General features: G+C 38.9%; 1 protein-coding gene across 2 annotated transcripts in view; it reads left to right on the top strand.

Moving 5' to 3' along the window:
• The window catches only part of LOC103751349 (nesprin-1), a 183,654-nt gene that overhangs the window by 110,855 nt on the left and 49,282 nt on the right, over positions 1 to 23,517 (top strand). Inside the window, exons 9-14 of one of the 2 annotated variants that reach the window (XM_008854738.3) lie at positions 2,529 to 2,725; positions 4,508 to 4,617; positions 8,302 to 8,352; positions 11,562 to 11,669; positions 15,838 to 15,975; positions 18,083 to 18,247. In XM_008854738.3, the coding sequence (XP_008852960.1) occupies positions 2,529 to 2,725; positions 4,508 to 4,617; positions 8,302 to 8,352; positions 11,562 to 11,669; positions 15,838 to 15,975; positions 18,083 to 18,247 (769 nt within the window). The remainder of the gene's footprint in view (positions 1 to 2,528; positions 2,726 to 4,507; positions 4,618 to 8,301; positions 8,353 to 11,561; positions 11,670 to 15,837; positions 15,976 to 18,082; positions 18,248 to 23,517) is intronic. The other variant, XM_008854739.3, reaches the window with a different exon arrangement.

The following is a 23,517-nucleotide window of genomic DNA, read 5'->3' on the forward strand; positions in this document are numbered from 1 at the left end:
AACTGCCTTTCACACTATCCTTCCTTGCTTTTCAAGCAATCTCTTACCTGATGTAGAGAGATAACCTTAGATTCCATACCCATATCAGTCTATGAATGACAAGTATTCCTAAAATTATCGTGTGTGGAACCCTATAATCACAATCACCAGACTAATTGTCAGAACACATTTATTGTCTTTGTAAATGTTTAAAAAATACTTGGAAAGACAGGGAAAATCCCCTTTTAATAAAGCAAAATAGTATCTCAATTTTTAAAACCAGATTCATACTGTACCAATAAACATTATCAGAAGGAAAAGCATGAAGTTGTTTGCGTGCCTGTTGTCAACTAAGAATGACTATATTTTATGGAAGAAATTTATAAAATAAACTAATGAAGATGTGTACATCCAAATTAAGGCAAAGTAATTCATGGTAATTATAACATACAGGTCGGAAAAACCCACTTCTTGAACGATGTATTTCTGAGTTTTCCTTTTGTTTGGGTATAAAATTCATAGTGAGAAGTTTTAGCTGAAACTAAAATGTTTTTAGATGATTCACCTACTGCTTTGATCTGATGAGACAGTGTGTACGTGTCTTCATATATGTACACATCCACTGGCTGTTCTTTTCAATGAATAGAGAAGACAGAAAATACACTGAAACATTTAAAAATTATTATAAGATAGTGTTTACGAAAACTATCTATGCTGTAATTGGAAATATTCTAAGTTCAAGAAAATCTGGAAAAGCTAATTATATGGTGAATATTCATTAGCTTGCTTGTTTATCCCTCCACCTTGTTTTATGAAAAACTAATTTGAAGTCCCTTAAAGAGATGGGAATGTTTTACGTGAAGAAATGTGGGCAAACACAAGTAGGAAAGTAGGAAGAGGTATGTTAATGAACAGACAACAGGGACAGAACGTGGGAGGAATCAGTGGTCCGCTGAAAATAAAACTACGTACAAACTGCCAGGAAGATAGAAGTTCCCAATGAGTTGAGGGGAAATTCAAGGCTGCTATTACTGAAATCTTGAGACAGCTTTAACATATTTTTTTTACAAAGACAACATTGGGTCCAAACTGAGTTCAAGATAAGATTTGAGAGCACCTACCAAGTTACTCATGAGAATGCCAGATTGTATTTTTCATGGAAAATTTGAGAACCTGATTAAAAACTCATTATGTTTCTGCTTCATGTAGAAATAATTAGGAAGTTAATGAAACTAACTTTTTACATTGATTGATTGATTGATTGTGTGTGTGTGTGTGTGTGTGTAATCAAAGAACAGCTCTTGGGAATTGGCTGTCGTTTTCCACCATGTTGGGTCTGAGGATCAAACTCAGGTCATCAGGCTTGCATAGCAGGCTTTCCCAGCTGAGCCATCTCACCAGCCCATTGAGACTAAATTTTAGAAAATAAGTGCCCAGACAATTTTATCTGCTGTGTTTCTGAAGTGATCCTGCTGAAAGTTTCTACACCTGACCACAGGCACCGCTGATGCTCACACTGTCATCACTGTCACTCTCTTTTTGGAACTCCCTTTATAACTGATAAGTTATACATAATCTTGTGTTGCATCTGTTTTCACAATAAAATGTTATTACCAGCTTGAACGGCTTTATTGTAAGTGTCTTTGAATGAATCCCATACACCACTAAAGAACAAAGTTTTGCCACCAAGAATTTCTCAGGAAAATTCCAAAAAGAGAGTTTGAAAACAGTTTAATTGGTGGAGTAATTGGAGTTATCATCTGGACTTGTGTGGAGTAGAAACTACTTGGTGAGCACTTTGCACCTGTGGCTGCATTCATTTGCATATGTGGTTGCATTGACTTGCATTCCTGGCTGCATCATTTGAATATGCAATTGAATTGATTTGCATATATGACTGTATTTATTTACATAGGAGGCTTCATTTGCATATACAACTGCATTGATTTGTCTTTCTTCGTTCTGTACATTTGACGTGACTAAGTCACATTATCTTAGTCTGTTAGAACCATTATAAATGTGTGAGGTGTTATTTATCACTATAGGTATGTTAGGGGTTTCTTGAAAAAATATAGTTATTACATTTGGTATGTAGTTTTCCCTTTTTGAAATTTGGTCACATATTTTTATCTAGTTCCATTTTCCTCTAAAAAAGTATAAAAGTACTTTTAATTGGTCATCACAACCACTGAAAAATATCATATAGAAAAGAATAAATATAAGCCGTGCATGGTGCATGCACCTGTCATCCAAACATTTCAGGAGTCTGAGGCAGGAGGATTATCAGAGGCCAGGCTGGACTACATAATAAGACCCTCAAACACACAAAACAGAAGAAAAGAGACAAAATGAGAAGGAAAAGAGGGAAGGGAAGAAAAAGAAAGGAAAGAAAAACCACACAATTACAAACTTGACATCTTCTAATGCTCTCAATATTTTAATTGCTGTAGCACATCACTGGTGAAAATGATCCGGTTCTGTATGAGACCTTGAAGAAAGTGCTTGTGTCTGTTCAGGGTGTGACATTTTCCTCTGTTTATCACATTAAGGCAGATCGGAATAGAAGTGAAGGACTTTGGGCGGAGTTGGAGAAGTGGGCTTGCCTTTCACTCAGTTATCCATGCCATCCGACCTGAGCTGGTGGACTTGGAGAAGGTGAAAGGCAGATCTAACAGAGAAAATCTGGAGGATGCTTTCACTATTGCTGAAATACAACTGGGCATCCCAAGACTGCTTGATCCCGAAGGTATGTGGAAGAACCCATGACGGCTGTGTGCCTGACCATAGCATGTCTGTGTATACAAAACCTGCACATCACATGACCTTTAGGACTCTATTAGGGAACAGGAAGCTGAAGAAGTACAGAATAGACTTCTGCACCAGTTTCTTCTGGATAAATATTTGCTACACTATTTAGGGACAAATTATGGTATCAGTGCTCCCAACAGCTCTTTGCTGTTGGCAGATCAGCCTGGTGAAGTGAACTTAAGATGCCCTGTTGAAAGGAGGTTTTCACACAGCATGTATGAGAGAGAGGGGCTGTGACAGGTTAAAAGAACTACTCTCTATAACCCCCAAATCTGGAAGAATTAGAAATGAAAGATTACATCTTTACAAAATGGGCCGCATTTGGCAATGTTGGTAACTGTCCAGTGCTTTGGTGTCAATCAGCAAAATTGCCCAAATGTTTGATTAAGATTTATCATTCCAGCTGTTTCTCACATTATTGAAAAGACAATTTTAAGATGGTTTAGAAATAATTAACCCTTTCAAGCCTTTAAAAGACATTTCTGATACCTTTAATAAACTTTAATAATGAGTAAGTTGCTTATTATGGTGAAATAAAAACATCAAAGTGAATTTTTCAAGTGCTATAGGTAATTTCTTATTTGGTTTGGCAATTATAGAATTATATTCATTAATGTATAAATGTAAACATATGGTGAAAGCAAATTTTTGAAAAATAAGATTTCAGAATGAACTTGTAGCTCTACAAAGATTCCTTTATATTTCCAATAGAAAATAAGAGACTTGGGTGGTTCCCTCTGAGATGGGAGGCACATGGAAATCCTCTGCTGAGTTAGGTTCTTGCTTCGGGCCCAATCCAACGTTTACCAGCATGGGCACGGACTTTCTTGTTTTGGCACAAGAAAATCAAGGGGGAAGCCAGACTTCAGTCATCGACTTAGAGGATGAAGGAAAGCCGGAACATTTCTGTCCTACTTATTTTCTTTTGCTATGATAAAACATTCTGACCAAAAAACAACTTGGGAAGGAAAGGGTTTATTTGGCTTTGCACATCCTGATCATAGTTCATCACTGAGGGAAGCCAGGGCAGAAACTCAGGACAGGAGCCTGGAGGCAGGAGCTGAAACAGAGACCATGGAGGAATGCTTACTGGCTTGCTCCGCTGGCCTGTGCTCAGCCTGCTTTCTTATACATCCCAGGACCCCCTATCTAGGGGTTGCACTGCCCACAGTGGGCTGGGCTCATCCACATCACTCATCAATCAAGAAGATGCCCTACAGACATGGCCATAGGCCAATCCAATAGAGGAAATTCCCCAGTTGAGGGCCCCTCTTCCCAGGTGTGTCAAGTTGACAACTGAAGTTATCCAGCACAGTTTCCAAGTTTGAAATTAAGTCTTTTCCTATTCCTTAGTCCAGAAACTCTATTTGATGATCGGAAACTGGGGCTGCCCAAATATGAGTCCATCTCAAATATCAGATCTTTTATTTCCCTCATAGAAACTCTTCAAAAGCTCTTTAGCCAATTTGAATGTTTAAACCTTTAGGGGTACAATAGACTACATACTGCTTTCCTGAGATCTCTTTGTTTAAAACATCTCTTTCCTTAGTGACAAAATTCCCACCCCTGTACATCCAGACTAATTGTTCTAAATTGTAATTCTATTTTCCCGATGTGTATTTAGACAACTGTTTTTGGTGAAGTTACATTTCAAAACTTGTACTAATAAAATCTAAGTAATGCTAATTAATATATTCACATTCGATTTTTGTTTTTCCAGATGTTGATGTAGACAAACCAGATGAAAAGTCCATTATGACCTATGTAGCCCAGTTTCTAACGCATTACCCAGACATCCACAATGTGGGCACGGATGGGCAAGAGAATGATGTAAGCATTTGATTTCTGTAGGTATTGATAATTGCTCCATGATGGGAACACACATTTTTATGCACACTGATTTTAGGAAGCAAATTTGGAGTGCATTTTAATATGAGAGCAGCTGAGTAAAAATAATTACAGTGGAGTAAGGAATAGATATAAGCAGATGGGATGGGATTAGAAGAAAACTTTTCTCTGGTTCACATGGCAGGTACCCTAGCCCGAGCACTGCCACTAATAAATGCTACCACCAAGCTGAAATTGAGGAGTGGTACAGTTTAGGAAACACTTCAGTCATCTGAGTGTACAAGTAATTTTAAACACATCAAGATTGTCAGTGTGCACACAGATCTCAAGTTCCCTGTTCCACCTGCTCTGAAGAAATCTAGACTTTTAAGTTTATTGAATCTATTTATAGCAAACAGGGGAGTAAGGCATCATGTATACAGTTTCTAATTACTCGCTGTGATTAGCCTTTTGGCTTTCAATAGTTTAAATAACGTTTTCATTTTTCAACATCCTCAAATGACACATATTCATCGTCATAAAATTTAAAAACTTAGGCAAAAAGAAAATTATTTTTATTTGACATCCTAGATAGACCTTATCCTAGGAAACAAAAGCTAAATTAATAGGTTAGTATTAATTCGTAATGTTTTATGTATATGTAGACTCACAGTATTTTAGAAAATAAAATTATTGCATACATAAATTTTATCATTTTTTCTGTTAATACTATGAAGAACTATTACATCATTATATGTATGTACAGAAATTTATTTATACAACTTAAGTACTATACATTTCTAATTTTCCATTACAAATAATGTTGTTTTAAACATTCTGTGATAAAACTTTCTTACAAGATTGTTTTATAGAAATGGAATTTCTACTCTAATTTTAAGTTAATGATGCTTTTTAAGCTCTTGTTCAGGTTTCTATGTAGAAAGCCTGTCCCATTTCACATTCTTGTCAGCACAGCGGATGCCTTATTTCTTAGACTATGACAACAGTGGATATAATGTTCTGATACTTTGGAAATTGTATTGCAGATTTTAAAAGTACAGAATAATGGGGAACTATTAAATTCACATTTTATTATAAGGCAGAACAGTCACAGAGAAATGAAAGAATTTTCAAAATGTGCCAATCTGGTCTCCAATGCTTGATCTCAAGTGTAGTTTTGGAGCTGTTTGAGATTGTAAAGGAAAAAAAAAATTAAAAGCAAACATCTTTAAATGACTGAAAAATAAAGCCTTTGAAACAGGCCCAAGAAAAAGTCAGACAGCTTTCTAAGTACTCAGGTATCACTAGTAGGGGAAACCAGTAGCTTCATGAAAGAATGGAGGGAGGCGAAGATACCACACTTCATGGTGATCTTGGGTCAAGTTAATGTAGTAGTTGGTACAATCATGTTAGCTTCTTAAAACTGTAATTTGAGGAAGACCTCTCATGCTGTTTCCTTCCAGTGTTCAGGCAAAGAGATTGGCTGTTAGAGCAGTTTGTTGGTAATTAGAAAGCAAGTGTTCCTAAGAAGCACAGGAAAGACTGGACTGAAGACCATGAACCTCCTAGTGTAGATCCCTGCAACTGCTCCGTAGTCATTTGGGGCATTCTGGGTTTTGACATTAAATATGAACTTGTGGGTTGCTGTGAGGATGAGAAATTTTATTTTCAGATACTAGATTCACCCCATACCTCACAGATTGCCATCTTGTTTTCCTATCTAAAATGTCTACGGATGGATTCGTACAGGACCTGGCTTTTCAGTTTTTACTGTGATAATTTCTGTGGCATTAACTATTTTCCCAGATGAGAAAACTTTGTGGCTGGAGACATCTGACAGAAAAAGGAAATACTTTAGTTAATGCTCATGAGCAATAATTTAAGTCAAAAATACTTGGAGATGAGAAATCACACATACACACACACCACATGATACATACATATAACATACATATCACACACACCACATGATACATATAAACCGCACACATACACAGAGGACACATACACCATACACCACATACACACACACACACACACACACACACACACACAGGACACATACACCACACACCACACACTCACACACACACACAGAGGACACAGGCTTTTTAATACACCTCATTGAAGAGTCTTCATTGCTAAGAGATGAAAAATCAACTGGGAAACAAATTTTGATTCCTTTAAAAAATATTTCCTAGTCAGGTGTGGTGGTACACACCTTTAATCCCAGCACTCAGAAGGCAGAGGCAGGTGGATCTCTGTGAGTTCAAGGCCAGCCTGGTCTACATAGTGAGTTCCAGGACATCTGGGCTACAGGGAGACCCTGTTTCAAAAAGACCAAAAAAAAAAAAAATTCCTGATGCTGTACCTTTGAAATAGTATTTTTATGCACAGATCTTAATAAATTTCTTAGTCTGCTTTTTAAAAACATTGCATCACCAGGCATGGTGGCGCACATCTTTAAGGCCAGCACTTGGGAGGCAGAGGCAGGTGGATCTCTGTGAGTTCAAGACCAGCCTGGTCTACGTAGTGAGTTCCAGGCCAGCTGGGGCTACAGGGAGACCCTGTCTCAAAAAGACCAAACTAAAAAACATATCTAACAGTCTTACTTTTGTGTATTGATATTTCTATCCCTTCTATGACAATGTAAATGAAATATTTTATGGGTACCACTTAAAATATAATTTCCTGGGCTGGGAGATTGCTCAGTGGGTGAAGGTACGTGCTGCTAAACCTGACTACCTTCGTTGAATCCCTGGGATCCACATGATGGAAGGAAGGAACCACACACATGCATTCACACACATGCTCATGAAATAAAATGTGTGTATATATATGTATATATATACATATAGATATAAAATGTGTTATCCATATATAATTTCCTTGCTGGAAAAACATTTGGTTTCTATTAATTTTTTTTTGTTTTTGTGTGTGAATGTTTTTCCTGCATCTATGTGAGTGCACCATGTGTGTACCTGATACCCACAGATTTCAGAAGAGGGCACCAGATTCCCTGGAATTGGAGTTAGGGATGATTGTTGGCCACCATGTGGGTGCTGGGAACCATCCAACCTCCACCCCAGCCCTCTAGAAGAGCAGAAAGTGCTCTTAACCACTGAGTCATATCTCCAGCTCTAGAAATACATATTTATCATGACTTCTTCAACCAGTTAAACAAATGAAAAAACTTTTAATTCAAGATATTCCTTGAGTAATTTGTATTGTCATAAATTAATAAAATAGACCTGCTGGCTCATTCACTAATCTAGTAAACTTCCAGTTATTTTTTTAGCTCATAATATTATTTTCTCCCAGAAGTGCAGCACACTCGTAACTATGACTGACAGCAAAATGTGTATCCTGAAGTGTAGTTATAAAAATATGAGCCCTTATGATATTTTCTTACACAATCCACCTTCAGAAAATTTAATGTCATTTTTAAACATATTTACAAATTATGTATTGCCACATATGACCATTTCAATTTCAAATAAAAGTATGAAATTTTCCAGATAACTACATTGGCAAAGTAGAAGTTATGGAAACATTTCAAAGCAACTATGTCCTTTAAATAATTGTCTGTCCACAGACAGATGCATCTCCAATGATTTTAAGCTTTCCTGTATAATTTTGTTCCTGATTTACATTATGTGTCTATGTATTATCTTTTCATATTGTTAGGAAATATTTCCAGTTTTTCCATCTTTTGCAAATTCTATCCAAAATTGTAAGGTAAGATTTAAATCATCTTGAATGAGTGTTTCAAACGTTCTTTATCCTTTCACTTGCTAGGCATTCCTTTGCATGTACTTTTCCTTATGCATAGCTTCCTTCTACTATCTCCACCAGGTTAATCCCTTTACTTGCTATAGATAATGTTCATATGTGCAATTAAACATCAGTGCCAATCTAAATTACTCCCATGAACTTACCCACTAACTTTTAATTTCAAGATGGTATCTATGTTCTTAACACTTAATAGCACTAATAGAAATATATTTGTAATAACTGGGTTGTTTTGAAATATGACATGGAAAGGTAAAAATCAAGTGAAATAACTATAGCTTAAAATGTTAAGCAGAAAACCATTGAAACGTAATGATTCAAGTTGCTCAGCATGAGTTCCTTCTTTACGTGTCTTCTGCTCAGCTTTGGTCACGTGGTTTAGCAAAGTTCATACATATGATAGATGCTCATAAATATTTATAGAATAAATGTTTTAAATGTTCAAGTGGTTGAATATGTAAACTCTCCTTAGGTTTTCCTTTCATTATACTATAGCTAGGTCCAGGACTGGACATCTGTCAATGCTATAGACTTGGTGGTAACAGTGGAATAGAAAATTAGAAATAACTGATTTCATGTCAAATATTAAATTAATTCCATTTCATGCTTCATGAAGCATAGGTTTGTGTATAATTAAATGTGGCATAAAATATAAAGGTGCCTTTGTGTTTGTGGGGTTTGTGTGTGTGTGTGTGTATGAGAGAGAGAGAGAGAGAGAGAGAGAGAACAAAGGGGATGAAATGGTCATAGTTTAGTTGCTTGGTACTGAGTTCCTCCTTCTGTAAACAAATAGATCCCACATTTTCTAAATGCTTGTGGAAGTTACCTGTTGAGAAAAACTCATTCAACCAATGGGTTAGTTATGAGAAATATTGTTTTTAATTTCCTTTTCCTCTTAAATAGGGAAATGTTGAGTGTAAATATAACAGTAGCTATATTACCTTTTACAAATAGTTTGACCCCCTCCTAACATGACAAAGTCATTTGCTAAATGGATTCTAATAAAGTCATTTTAAGAACATAATTCATGGACTGGAGAGATGGCTCAGCAGTTAAGAATACAGGCTGTTCTTGCAGAAGACCCAGTTTCAAATCCCAGCACCCACACGACAGCTAACAACTGCCTGTAACTCCACTCTCAGGGGATCCAACAGCCTCTTCTGATCTCTGCAGGCATTGCACAACACAGGTGCACTTACCTGCAAGCAGGCAATACACACATACACATCAAATAAAAATAACAAATAAAATTAAAAAGAACATAATTCAATGATTTGGTGAAGGGATTTTAGCTACTAGCAAACAGCTGCTTTGGGGGACAGTCCCAAGTGGTATCAGTAGCAGAAGTTGATGATAAACTTGTCCTGCTCACTGTGAGAAAGGTTGTGAAGACTTAGTTGCCACTTTGATCTCTGATGTCTGGAACGCTGGGGCAATTTTCCTCTGAGATCATAAGTATACATTATTAGTTTGTTTTTGTTCATGAGAGTCAACCAATAATTAAATGTGTACTTAGATTACTTAGATTACATTCACCTGCTCATTCAAAAAAGCATCTTGGGAAGAGCTGAGGCTTTGCAGGGTCTGGACCCCATTCTAGTTATTTTTCTTATTAACCATGTTACCAGTTAATTACTGTTCCATAGTCATCTGTTGAGTGATGCTAAGTGCCAGGCACTGCATTAACCACTGGAGATAAAATCATATTGGACAGATCTCTGTGTGTGTGTGTGTGTGTGTGTGTGTGTGTGTGTGTGTGCGCGCGCACGCGCGCGCACGTGTGTGCATGCGCACACACAGTTAAAGACACAGATAATGGCAGGCACTAGGCTGCTGCAGGTTGATAGAGAAATGTTCTGTCTGTGTCGCCCTGGTAGACCAGCAGCCTCATATTCACCTGCACATTTATCAGTGATAGAAATTCTTGGGTCTTGCCCCACATCTATTGACCTAAGAAGTCTGGGTATGAGCTCAGCCATCTGGGTTGTCACAAGCCCTCCAGGAAATTGTGGTGCATGTTAAATGTTGAGAGGTACTGGCCTAGGGGAGAAACTCCTAACTGAGACTTGTAGATCAGGAAAGCTTCTCAGAGACTGTCTCAGAAAAAAAGGGGGAAATAAATGTTCAGGCAAAATACAGCCACCTCTGGGAGACAGGCAGTGGGACCAGCCACAGATGATCACGTCAGCACTTGTACCTGTTTCTCCTGGGTGTGTAACATAAGCAGACCTCAAGTTATCGCCCCAAACATAGGGATGATGTGTCTTCAGATGGTGGGGCAAGCCAGGGAGATGTTGTGGTTGAAAGCTATTTGGAATCCCCTTCCCCAATCACGTTAAATACATTCACGTTTACCTTGGAATTCCTATAAGAAATGAAATCCTAATGAAAAATTAGAATTTTCTCTAAGTTGGTGCTAGAATGGGTCCTGCTTTTATTTGTAGAAACAGGTATGTAAACGAATGAACACAGCATACAGGTTCAGCAGATGGCTTGGTAAATTTCTTACAGGAATCACACTGCAAGGATTTGTGTGTTTTCTGTATACTTGGAGCTTATCATACTGAAGATCTAAAACAGTGATATGTGTGATTTGTCTAACATTATGATGTTGATGACAACTCCTTAAATTCAGACAAAATTTATCCCATTTAGAGTTTAATCATGACCTTGGATTGGGAAGCAACCCACAGGTCAATGTTTTTATTCATACTACTACTCTAAGTATTTTTTAGATGCAAGTTCTGTTTTGAGATTTTCCTTATGAACTTAGTGCTCTAACTTTAGACACACTAACTTTCCTTGGTTTTGGGGGAGGGAATGGAAGCAGATAATTTCAGTAATCAACAAGAAATTTTTTTTTTTTTGGTCTTTTTGAGACAGGGTCTCCCTCTAGCCCCAGCTGGCCTGGAACTTACTATGTAGACCAGGCTAGCCTTGAACTCACAAAGATCCGCCTGCCTCTGTCTCCCGAGTGCTGGGATTAAAGGTGTGTGCCACCACCCCAGACTCAATTTTGCTTCTTACACTCCAGAACACAGTAAACAAACAAACAAACAAAAATTCAGCGGCAAGAGCAATATCCTAAGTAGTAAGTATATCCAGAAATTAAATTTAGAATTACTAATAAAATTGTAATGTTTCCTGGTTTCCAGAGAGAAGACAGACTAATTCTGAAGGAAACAAAAGTTTGGATAGAACAATTTGAGAGAGATTTGACAAGGGCACAGATGACAGAGTCAAATCTGCAAGACAAATATCAGGCAAGTTTGGAAAAGAGATTTTAATTTTTCAAAAGCTTTTTATGGGTAATATTTATGTCATGTAATCTACATTTAAACTTTCAAGTTGTATCAGTGAGAAAAGTCTTTAAATAATGAATGTGCATCAGTCAAGTATGAAGAGAACAATTCTAATTCTATCTAAAGAGGTCAATTTAATTGCATTATGCTCACAGGCAGTGGAGCTCTAAGGTGTCAGCATTTTTGAAGAGCTTGTTGAGAGCTCAAAAGAAAAACATCGTCATTGTTTTCATAGAACTTTTGGGTTCATAGATGTCACCGCACATAAAAATCTATTAAAATAAATAGTTGACTTGAGAGAAAAGAAAATGCTATAAAATAAGCTGAATTGAATAAAAAAATTGCAGCTTGAGAATCTGAAAGGGGTCTGTTGGAGGCGTCAGTTTCTGCTGTGAGCTGCGGAGTTTAACACTTCTGTGTTCCAGTTGAGGCTGGAGGTGTGTGTCCTGGCTCCTTTCAGTGTCAGGAATGTGCTGCCAGAGTTCACTTTTGAGATAGGCTTATAGCAGGTTTTTACTAGTTAAAATTTGAATTTAAATTAAATTAAATTAAATTAAATTAAAAGTTGTGACTTTTCCCAGGCCATGTCATTTTCCTCCTGTTTCAAATTCCCCTTCATTTTGACGGGCACGTGAAATGTAACATTCTCAACAATTGTGTGGCATATTCCGCTCTGTTTTATTTCGGTCATTTTTTGTTAGCAAAAAGGTACCATTGAAGAGAGAGATTCAACATGGTAGGCACAAAAAACCATTAATGTATGATCTTATACAATGGCTCAAATATCCCTAAATTCAGATGACCATGCCGTCATTGTTATATTTTTTGAACTTGGCAAAGCAATAAATATGTGCCAAGTTTCCATGTTCTCTTTTGCTTTGAAACAGTATAATCTTGTTTTCCCCAAAATAAAACTTTCTGGGATGAGCGCCATTATAAAATGATGAAGCCAGCAAACTGAGAGTCGAGCTCTAAGGGCAGAGTGATATATTATTTTGTTCATTGGTAAGTTTTACTTGTAGCAAAAACTAAATTCTGAGCACTGAAGCAGAACCAGGTAGGCAGGGTTAGAGAAAAGAGGAAACAGAAAGACTCTGCACCAGAAATGAAGGTCAGCGCTGAGCACGTTTACAGCCACCTGAAGTCCGAAACCAGGGAAATCAGTGTTTTCTCCTAATTCAGCTCAGCAGAACTAATGTGTCCCTAGTTTTTCCACACACAGAATTCCATGGCACAAAATTAAATGTTGATTTTATATTTTGCTATCTCAACTACGTTGACTTAGAGGGAAAAGAAGAGACAGTGTATGAAAAATTTGTGTTCATCATCTCCCCCTAGTGTTCTTCAAGTGAATTGCATGTTTATAAAGTTGAAGTTCTTTTTAGAATCTGCTAGATTCTGTGGGTCTTCTCTTCTGAAGCATAATTGTATATTTTACTGGTTATTTTCAATTCATAGTTATACTAGGAACATATTTGTGGATTTCTAATTTTATATAAAATGTACATCTTCAAAATAACGATTTTTATAGTTGTATCAAGCCTATGGTTAGGTCTATATGATAAACATTTTAAATAATCTATGGCATACTTAATAATTTTATGTAATAAAATTAAACTATTAATAATGTTATGCCATAAAATTGAAAGGTTGTCACGTAAATAAGGTCTCCTAAAGTAAATCTGTTTATATAGGCTTACTTGAACATAAATCTAGGTATGTTTAGTTCAGAATTTTTTGATATATGCAATCTTACAAATTGTATTTCTTTGTAAAACAAATATTTTGGTAATTATTATAGATTTATATTCTTACTTAATGTGCTTTCCTGGTAAGCATATGGAAGAAATTAAAATTTATTTTTATTTTTAAACATTTTTCTTCTTTGAAGTTTTTATACATTTATACAAGCCATTCACTATTACTTCTCTCCAACTCTGCCTAATGATCCTCCCCCAGTTGCTCTTTTAACTTCTGTTCTCTTTTTTTTTGTTACTATTGTTATTAGTAAGCTCATGAGTCTAATTAGTGATACCCATTTGTGCATAAGTGTATGGCCAGCCACTGGGGCAAGGACAGGCTACCAGTGTCCATGTATCCAAAGAAATGGTTCTTGTTCCCTCAGTAGCCATTAACTGCCAATACCTTCTTAGCTAGGGGTGAGGCCTCAGGGACCCTGTCTCCATCTGTGCTGGAATTTTGACTGGCTTGATCTTGTGCAGATCTTGTATAGGTAACCACAGCTGTTGTGTATTGATGTGAGAAACAGCCACGTAATGTCCAGAAGTCAGAATTTCACACTGTCCTCCCCATCCGCTGGCTCTTACATTCTTTATGCCCTCTCTTTCCCTGATTTTCTTGAGTTTTGAATGATGGGAACTTGGTGCAGATGACACACCCATAGCTGTGCACTTAGTTATTTACACTTGGCACTTTGACCAGTTATGAGTCTCTACATTAACCTTGATTCATTGGAAAAAGAAGCTTCTCTGACCAAAGCTGAGAGTAGCACCAGTCTATGGATAATAAACATGAGTATTTAGAATGTAGTTTGACAGTGTGATCATTAAGCAAAACAGTAACAGTAGAGTCCCCCCTAGGGCCTATGATCTCCCCAGTCATGGGCCTTTGACCAGGTTTATAGTACCAGGCATGAAATCCATCCTGTGGTGTAGACCTCAAATACAATAAAAAAGAAACTGTTTACCCCATAACTATTATGCCACTGTCGCACCAGTGCGCACATCTTGTCAGCAGGTCTGTATTGTAGCATGCAGGTTTCAGCATTTAATAAGACCATCGATGTCTTTTTTTCCCCTAGCAGCCTACATAGAACCTTCTGGCATTATGTAAGCTAGCCCACAGGAGGAGTTTCTTGGTCAGTCTGAGGTTGATTTCTCTGTCCTCTGCATGAGGGCTATTATGATCTAGTTATGGTGGGCAACCAAGAGCAGCTGTAATAAAGTATGTTGTTTTGGCCGCCTCTGGGACTTCCCTCATCAGTAACCCATAAGGAGGCATCCTGTGCCTGGCACTGAGATTTTTACTTAATAACCCATGTCTTCTGGAAGCATAATTGTCTGTTCATGAAGGGTACTTGTGATTTATCCATATCTCTGTATATGCTTATAAACCACTGGATTTCCATAAGACTTCTTCATGTAGCCTTAGTTCTGGTTAACCCACCCCCTGTCCTTTCTTCTTCTCAACCCCCCTTTCTCTTCTTACACCTTTAACCCAAGTGTATCCCCAAACCCCTTTCACATCACCTATGTTCTACTAGTCCCTCTAATTGAGATTGTATCTTGGGATGGTAGACTGTAGATTTCCATATTGCTTTTTCATTCACCCTTCATTTTGGTTAAGCCTTCCTGCAACACCTCTCCCCCTTCCTGCAATACCTCTCCCCCTCCCTCCAACACTACCTCCCCCCTTCCTCCAAAACTACCTCTCCCCCTTCCTGCAACACCTCTCCCCCTTCCTGCAACACCTCTCCCCCTTCCTCCAACACCACCTCTCCCCCTTCCTCCAACACCTCTCCCCCTTCCTCCAATACCTCTCCTCCTTTCTCTTCCCCTTCCATGCTTGAACCTTTCCATCCCCAGTATTTTCTGCGTTCATTTTACCTGCATTTTACTCTCCTCCCTCCTTTAATGTGTCCACCCTTGGGGGTCTATTTCGAGTTCCTGGCTTCCACATGCACTCCAGGTTAACCATACAGAACAAAATACTTGTAGGATCCACATTTGAGAGAACATGCAGCATTTGTCTTTCTGGCCTGGGTGAACTCAGTATCATTTTTCCGGTTCTATCATTTACCTGCAGATCTCATGATTTCACTTTTCCTTACAGCTGCTCCTACATTTCAGTCTTGCCTCTGCTGCTTGTCAAATAACTTCTAGCCCACATAATGATGTTTGTGTGTGCTTATAGACAGACCCAGAGAGGACAATATATAGAAAGCACTTAGCACAGGGTCAAGGTCGTAGTCAAGGCTTGATGAATGACAGATGCTGTTAGATACAGAGTGTTCTCTAAATGTAAAGGACTATTGCTTAGTAAATGTGGTTTCCTTTGCCTTTGGTTGTCGGAGCTCATTGTCTTACTGTTGATGTTTTTCCTCTTTTAGTCATTTAAGCACTTCAGAGTTCAATACGAAATAAAAAAGAAACAGGTTGAACATTTAATACAACCACTGCACAGAGATGGTAAATTATCACTTGACCAAGCTTTGGTAAAACAATCCTGGGATAGAGTGTCCTCCAGGGTAAGTTCCCCACAGTTAATTTCATTGGGGTTTATGTAACTTAGTCTAACTCTGTGTCATCATCTTTGCCCACAGTTTTTACTGCACAAGGTCTGAGGTTGGGGGGTTGGTTATCGGAGCACCATTGCCCACTGGTCACACTTCACTGCACATTGGTGGAATTACTTGTTTTAGCAGCTGTTTTCCTGCTCTGCCCTTCCTATATGTGATAGCCATTGGCTGAACTCCTGAAAGATCCTCTGGATTCCTTCTCTTCTTACAAAACTTGATTCCCAGTTGTTTAGAAACGATGATTCTTCTCTCATAGATGAGCTCCTGAAATAGACAGCCAGCCATTTCTCATACTCCATAACCTTGTTTCATGAGCAGCTAACACCCTTCCCATATCAGCATTTAAGTTCACACTCTGTAATGAAAACAATCTGCTTATTTGGTTATTTACAGATTTGAAGGAAAGGCTGCCTAGTTTAGGTCATATACATATCCTTCATCAAACCTTAACCATTAAGATTTCAAACTTTTGGACCTGTTCTAACACTAGCAGAACTACTTGACATGAACTTACTTATTGTTATTTAATGTTATTTTATTTGGTAATCTCATTTCTTCACAAGTGTTATTAATGCTATTTATGTTATTTAATTTAGTAATCTCATTTCTTCACAAATGTCATCAAAGCATAGAATAGTTTCTAAGCTGAAATTCCTGTAGAATAGAAAATGGTATTTGAGAATTGGGTAAAATGAAGAAATGGAGAAAAGTTTATGAAAACACCTTAGATTTTTGGTCTGGGAGAATGAATCAGCCAATAAGAGGGCTTGCTGCATGCCCAAGCCTAATGACCTGAGTTCAAGCCCAGGAATTCATGTAAAGAGCCAGATGCAGTGGTATACATCTATAATCCCAGTGGGCAAAAGCGTTTGACATTAAGCCTGGCAACCCAAATTCAATGCCCAGAACCTACATAAAAAGTTGGATGTATACATCTGTAATCCTAGCACTCCTTCAGAGAGACAGGAAGTAGATACAGGAGAATCACTAGGAACTTCACAAGCCAGATAACCTGGTGTGTGCAGCACCACTGCACCAAGAGAGACCCTGCATCAAAATAGGGTAAAAGGAGAACAGCAGCTCCTGAAAAGTCCTCCCCTGACGGCCACAGGTGCATGGTGGCATGTGTAAGTCAGTCTCTCTCTCTCTCTCTCTCTCTCTCTCTCTCTCTCTCTCTCCATACCTCCTTCCCTCCCTCCCTTCCTCTCTCCCTCCCTCTCCCTCTCTTTCTCTCTCTCTCTCTCACTCTCTCTCTCTCACACACACAGACACACACAAAATACTTAAGTAAAAATTTAAAAGAACAATCTTAGATTTACAGAAATAATTTTTAAAGATTTGTCTTCATGTCTTCATTTTTCCTAGTTTTTCTGATGGTGTGGGAGGTTTTAGAAGGATTTTCATTTGGCAATTAGAATATATATCTACTGGTGTGCTCTTTGGGGATCTCAGAAGATCTTTCCCTTCCATTTAAGTAAAAGTTGCACTGAAATGGTAGTCACTAAGTTATTTCCATGAACAAAAATCACTTAGACATCCTAACAATATTTTTCCATGTCTAACATGTCTAAGATACATTTTTTCTCAAAATTTACTGTGATTATGATTTCCTTTCATTCTCAAAGCATCAACTCTGAATCCAGATCCTAGCTTTTATGATATTTATTAAGTTATCTTGTGTTCCTTATCTTTAATCTATGAGGTGTGCATGTACACACATGCACATGCTGCACACATGTGTGCAGTTCTCACACAGAACTGGAACTCCTTAATTTGGTAAGATTGGCTGGCTGCAGAGCTCAGGGATCCGCCTGTCTCCACCTCCTCAGAGCTGGGATGACAAGCAGGTGCTGCCACACCTGGCTTTCTTATGTGAGTTCTGAAGATAGAACTCAGCGCCTCATGCCTATGTGGGCACCTAGCACTACTCTCTGAGCTGCCTCCCCAGTCCTTCTTGAAGCTTTTTGTGGATTTTTAAAAATTCATTTGGGGAAGTTTTGGGAACTATATTCTATACTAGAGATTTTTATTGTTCCATTTTTAAAAAATATTTCAGCTCTTTGATTGGCACATACAGCTGGATAAATCTCTCCCTGCACCCCTGGGCACTATAGGTGCCTGGCTGTACCGGGCTGAGGTGGCCCTGAGAGAGGAGATCGCTATTCAACAGGTCCATGAGGAAACAGCAAACACTATACAACGGAAACTTGAGCAACATAAGGTAAGAATTCTGGTTGGAAATGATGATCCCAGAGTTCCCCACGGCCTGGACTGGCATGAACTTCCAAACGCCCATCATAGGGGAATCAGACATCATCATAGAGGTGCTCTAATTCCCATTTCCCTTGCCTGTACTAGCTAGTGATGATTTCTGTACATTGATTTTATAATATATTTCCCCATAACTCAGAGCTAGGTTTTACATATGCAGCTATCATTATTTCTGTTGCTATGATATTTTTTATATAAAACATAAGTAACAGATGATATGATATAAACCACTTAATCATGTGATTAGCCCTTGACTCCACACCTTACCTCCAGATTTATTCTCAAAGAAAGACAGGCAAAAGTTCTGGTGCTGTGGGTGTGGGCAAGGGAGCAGAGACCTTTGAATGGAGTGGTGGACTTTGATGGCCTATTACTCATCTGGACATTCTAGCCTGATAATATGGTTTATCTGTATAACTGTTCCAACACTTCTTTGAGTTTTGTGATAATATAGGCCTAACTCACTAAAAATGCTATCTATTTGGGATTGATATGTTACCTTATATTTTGTGTGAATGAATTTCGGTACTCCTTGTATTGTGACAGGTGTTAGATTTTAGCATATATTGAAAAGTAAGCTGATCAATAGAGATTTCTGCTCCTATAATTTATCAAAGAATTATATTTTCTAACAAATGTTTGATATATATATATACACATAAATTACCTGAGAGAAATAGTCATCTCTCTTAGAGCAAATCACAAAGCAGATTCATGGCAGATTTGCCTCTGAGAGCTTGTTTTTGGAATTCCAGATGTAGAGACACATACGTAGGGCATTCCATTGCAGCTCAAAAGACCCAGCCGCACAGGACCTCATCCAACAGACCAGTATAGCCACGCTGCACGGTCATCTGGGAATGTCACTCCCAACACCCTTCTGCATGTCCTTGTGTCTTCCTGAGACACAGTGCCTTCAGACACTTCTACTTTTGCATTCCCTTGTTTCATTTTAGTTGGTATAATCACCATCCTATGTATAAGGTTCCTGTGGTGTTTCAAAATGTACCAAGGTGGAAAAATTAAACCAAACTAGCTAATGTATCCATCACCTCAAACTGTGAGAAATGATAAGAAATGATCCTGCTACTGTGTATGTACCCAAAAGAACTGAAATCTATGTGCCCTGGTTGTGGCCTATAAGTAAATGTTGAAAAGACAGAAGCATGATGATGTTAAATTCAAGGCTAGTCTGGGATGTACCATTTAGCTGGGCATGGCTCAAGTCTATAATCCCAACATACAAGGAAATGAGGCAAGGAGATCACTGTGGGTTCTCGTTCCTTTGTGGTGATATGGAAACCTTCTCTTCTACTTATTCTGAAGTATATATTATTTCCAGTTAAGTGACTGTGCCAACCCCTGAGACACCAGAGCCTGTTTCTTCTGTCTGAAACCTTGCACTTTGTCCATTTCCTGTTCCTGTCCGCGCTCTAGCTCTGCCCCCCGCCCCCCTCCATTCTGTAATTACCCTGTTCCTTTCTATTTGTCTTCAACAGTTCAGATTCCGTAAGTCAGTGAGAGATACTTAATGTCCCTTTGTTCCTGGATTACTTCACTGAAAATAATGTCCTCGAGTTGTCAGGTTGTCAGGAATGACAGAAGTTGCTATAATGCTTAAGGCTAAGAATATTTGGCTATGTGTATGTCTCACTGTCAAGGATGTATTTGTTGCTGTTTATGAACAATGCTGCACTGAACACTGGGGTATAGACTTCTCTTTGGCATATAGATTTTCGGTTTTGTCTGTCTGTTTGAAACAGGATCTTACTCTGTAGCTCATGCTGTTCTCTTAATGTAGCTCAGGCTGGCCTCAAACCCACAGTGATCTACTTGCCTCATCTTGAATGCTGGGATTAGAGCCTTGAACCTTCTGTCTTTTCAATATTTGCCTACAGGCTACAACCAGGGCACATAGATTTCAGTTCCTTTGAGTATATACACAGTAGCAAGATTGTTGGATTATCTGGTAGTTTTCCCGGTAAGCATGTAGTTAATTATACAAAAAATGGATTTCATTATCATACTTTCATACATATGTGTAATGTATGCTGGTCACCTTCGTTTGTCCTCACCCTTTCCTGTCCTCCTCCCTCCTCCAGCTCATGTCCTCCCCCTTCCCAAATAGTCTACCTTATCAGGTACGTGTGGTGGCACATACTTTTAATCCCAGCACTCAGGAGGCAGAGACAAGTCGATCTCTGAGTTGGGGGCAGGTCTGGTCTTCATAGAAAGTCCAGGCCAGCTGGGACTACACAGAGACCCTGTTTCAAAAAGACAAAAAAAAATCTTATATTTTCATGTGTTTTTTGTAAATCTACATTTTACATATGAGAAGAAACATGCTGAGTCTCTATTATTTTGCTTAACATGATGATTTCCATTCCCATTCATCTTTCTGAAAATAACACAATTTTACTATTCTTTATGGCCAAATAATACTTTACCATGTATATATATACGTTTCCCTCACATGTTCACCTCTGATGAGCTCTTAGGCTGATTCCATTACTTGGCTTTCAAGGTTTCTGCTGTAAGTCTGCTTTTCCTGCATGTTTCGTAGTCCTTCTAGGGTTTAAAGCCATAGCATTTTAATAATAAGCCTCAGATCCCTTTCTGCTCATGTTCTCGTTCAATGAAAGTAGAGCAGAACATTTCCCCCAGTCTGTGGAAGGAGACAGACATCAAATTACACGAGGCATTTAGAACAGGATATAAAACCTAATTAAAAATAAGGAAAGCGAAGTATGGTGCTTCACACCTTTAATCCCAGCCCTCTAGAGACAGAGACAGGCAGGTCTCTGTGAGATCCAGGTCCACCTGGTCTACACAGTATGTTCCAGGAGGACTCAGACTGGGAAGACCCTCTTAAAAAACCAAAGCAAAACAAAAAACAAAACATAAAGGAAAAATGCAGAAATACTGTTGGAACAGAACAGGTTAGGAGGAATTACAAAACAAAATGAGAATTTAAAAAGAAAACACCATTAAAAATACTAAAACTAGTAAGAAGAAAACTGTATTTTGGGTTCTTTCTGTAGTTTACTTATTATTCTTATTTTATGTGTATGAGTGTATTGCCCTCATGTATGTAAGTGCACCCATGTCATGCAATGCCCACTAAGGTCAGATGAGGGTGTTGTCGGATGCCCTGCAACTGGAGTTAGGATGGTTGTTAGCTGCCCTATGGGTGTTGGGAATCGAACCCAGGTCCTCTGTAAGAACTGCCAGTGCTCTTAAGCACTGAGCCGTCTCTCCAGCCCCAATTTTCTTTTTTAAGACAAAGAATTCAGAAGCTTTTTCCAGTTCTTCTAAAATCGAAACCTCCCAAGTCTGGAAAGTGGAGTAGTGAGTTGTGGCTGTTTCTATTAGACTGCTGCTGCAAGTGGGTTGTCAAGGGTCAGTTGTCACCTTTAAGCTGAGTTCACTTTAGAAATTTCCTTTCTTCTGTACTGGGAGCAGCTGCTGGCCCAAGTGAGTTTCATGAGCTGCCTGCTGGACTGGGTTCCACTCGCTCCAGAATGCCCCAGTGTGTGTGCACAAGCAACAAACAGCCAAGCCAAGGGGTATTTCCAAGGACATGACAGACTGAGAGATGTAAGCAGAACACTGAGATCTGTACTTGAGGGTGAGCTGAGGGGGCACAGCACTCCATCTGTGGGTCTCAGAACTTTCAGATCCTGCCCAGTAGTAGGCCACCCTGCTGGAGGACTGAGACTGGGAATATGAAGCAATGTGTATTCAGAGCTCAGTTCTGCTAGACAGCAAACAACACATGCCAGAGAGGCAGCTCCCTGGGTGGAGCGTCTCCCTGCCTCTCTATGGCGCTCTTGCCTTCACAGCAGTTCTCAGGCAGCAGGGTTTCCTCTTTACCACAGAGGGCAGGACCACTGATCAAGAGCCCAAGCTCCCTGATGCCTAAACTTCTCACCGGGTTGTGCTTAACCCGCCTCCTCTCTACGACCGCTTGTTGTAGCATCTCCCACCCAGACACAGTGACAGGCTGTCCCCAGCCTCCCTGAGTGGAGATTAAACCTTTCCTTCAGGTCTGCGGAGTAGCTCCATCTCAATATGCCTCCCCTGAAGATGGTGCCTGGCCATAGTGCCTCAGATGTAGGGAGTGACTAAATGGCTTTCTTCTCCCGTGCTGGCTTGACACACAGGAGTGCTCACTGTCCCACCAAACCCCACAGTGACTTTGAGGCTTGCAAGGACTATGGGTTTCGCCTGCATCTAGGACTGCCCATCCTACCTGGCTTATTTGTGGTTGAAGCTTTGCATCCTACCCCAACACACCTACTCTTCTCTGTGCTGTCTTTCTGTTTCTTCCTGATTGTTTTTCTGTCCTATACATGTCTTTCTTGCTTGCTAATGTGCTTCCTTTCTTTTTCTATTTAGAATATATTATTCATTTTGATGCCCTGACTCTGTGCATTCCTGGAGTCTCACAGAAGAAGCTTCTATTCCACTATTTTACTCTGGAATTCCTATTTTTAATTTTATCAGGAAACTTCTTACTTCAAAATAACTAACTTATATTATTGTCAACGGTAGATAAGGCTTTCCTTTCCCCCACATCATCACCAAAACTTGTGATGCTTCATGTTTATGATAATAGCTATGCTAACAGGTGTGAGGTCATAGCTCATGGTGGTTTTAATTTGCATCTTTCTTACAGCTCAATATGCTGTATGTTTTTATGTACATCTATTTATTTGTCTTCTTTTGAGAAATGTTCAAGTCCTTTGTCCATTTTAAAAAATATTTTCCTTATTACTTTTTATTTTATGTGTATGAGTGTATTGCTTGTATGTGTGTAAGTACACTTGTGTCATGCAGTGCCTGCAGAGATCAGAAGAAGGTGTTGGATCCCCTAGAACTGGAATTATAGATAGTTGTTAGCCACCACGTGGGTGCTGGGACTTGAACCTGGGTCCTCTGCAAGAGCAGCCAGTGCTGTTAATGGCTAAGCTATCGCTCCAGGCCCCCTTTTCCATCTTTAGAAGAGGTATTTTTTTCCTCCTGCATAGGTTGATATTCTTGTATGTTTGGATGTTAGCCCCTTGTGATAGTTAATCTTAACTGTCGATTGAATTGGATGGAGAATAGGATATTAGTAAAACCTTCTTTTGTGAGAGTCGGGAATCATTTCAGGGAGGATGAACTAAGGGGAGAAGACACACTCTGAATACAGACAGCTTCCTCTCATAGGTGGGTAGC

This window comes from Nannospalax galili, unplaced genomic scaffold, assembly GCF_000622305.1.
Source record: "Nannospalax galili isolate Female #2095 unplaced genomic scaffold, S.galili_v1.0 scaffold1087, whole genome shotgun sequence".
Lineage (NCBI taxonomy): Eukaryota > Metazoa > Chordata > Mammalia > Rodentia > Spalacidae > Nannospalax > Nannospalax galili.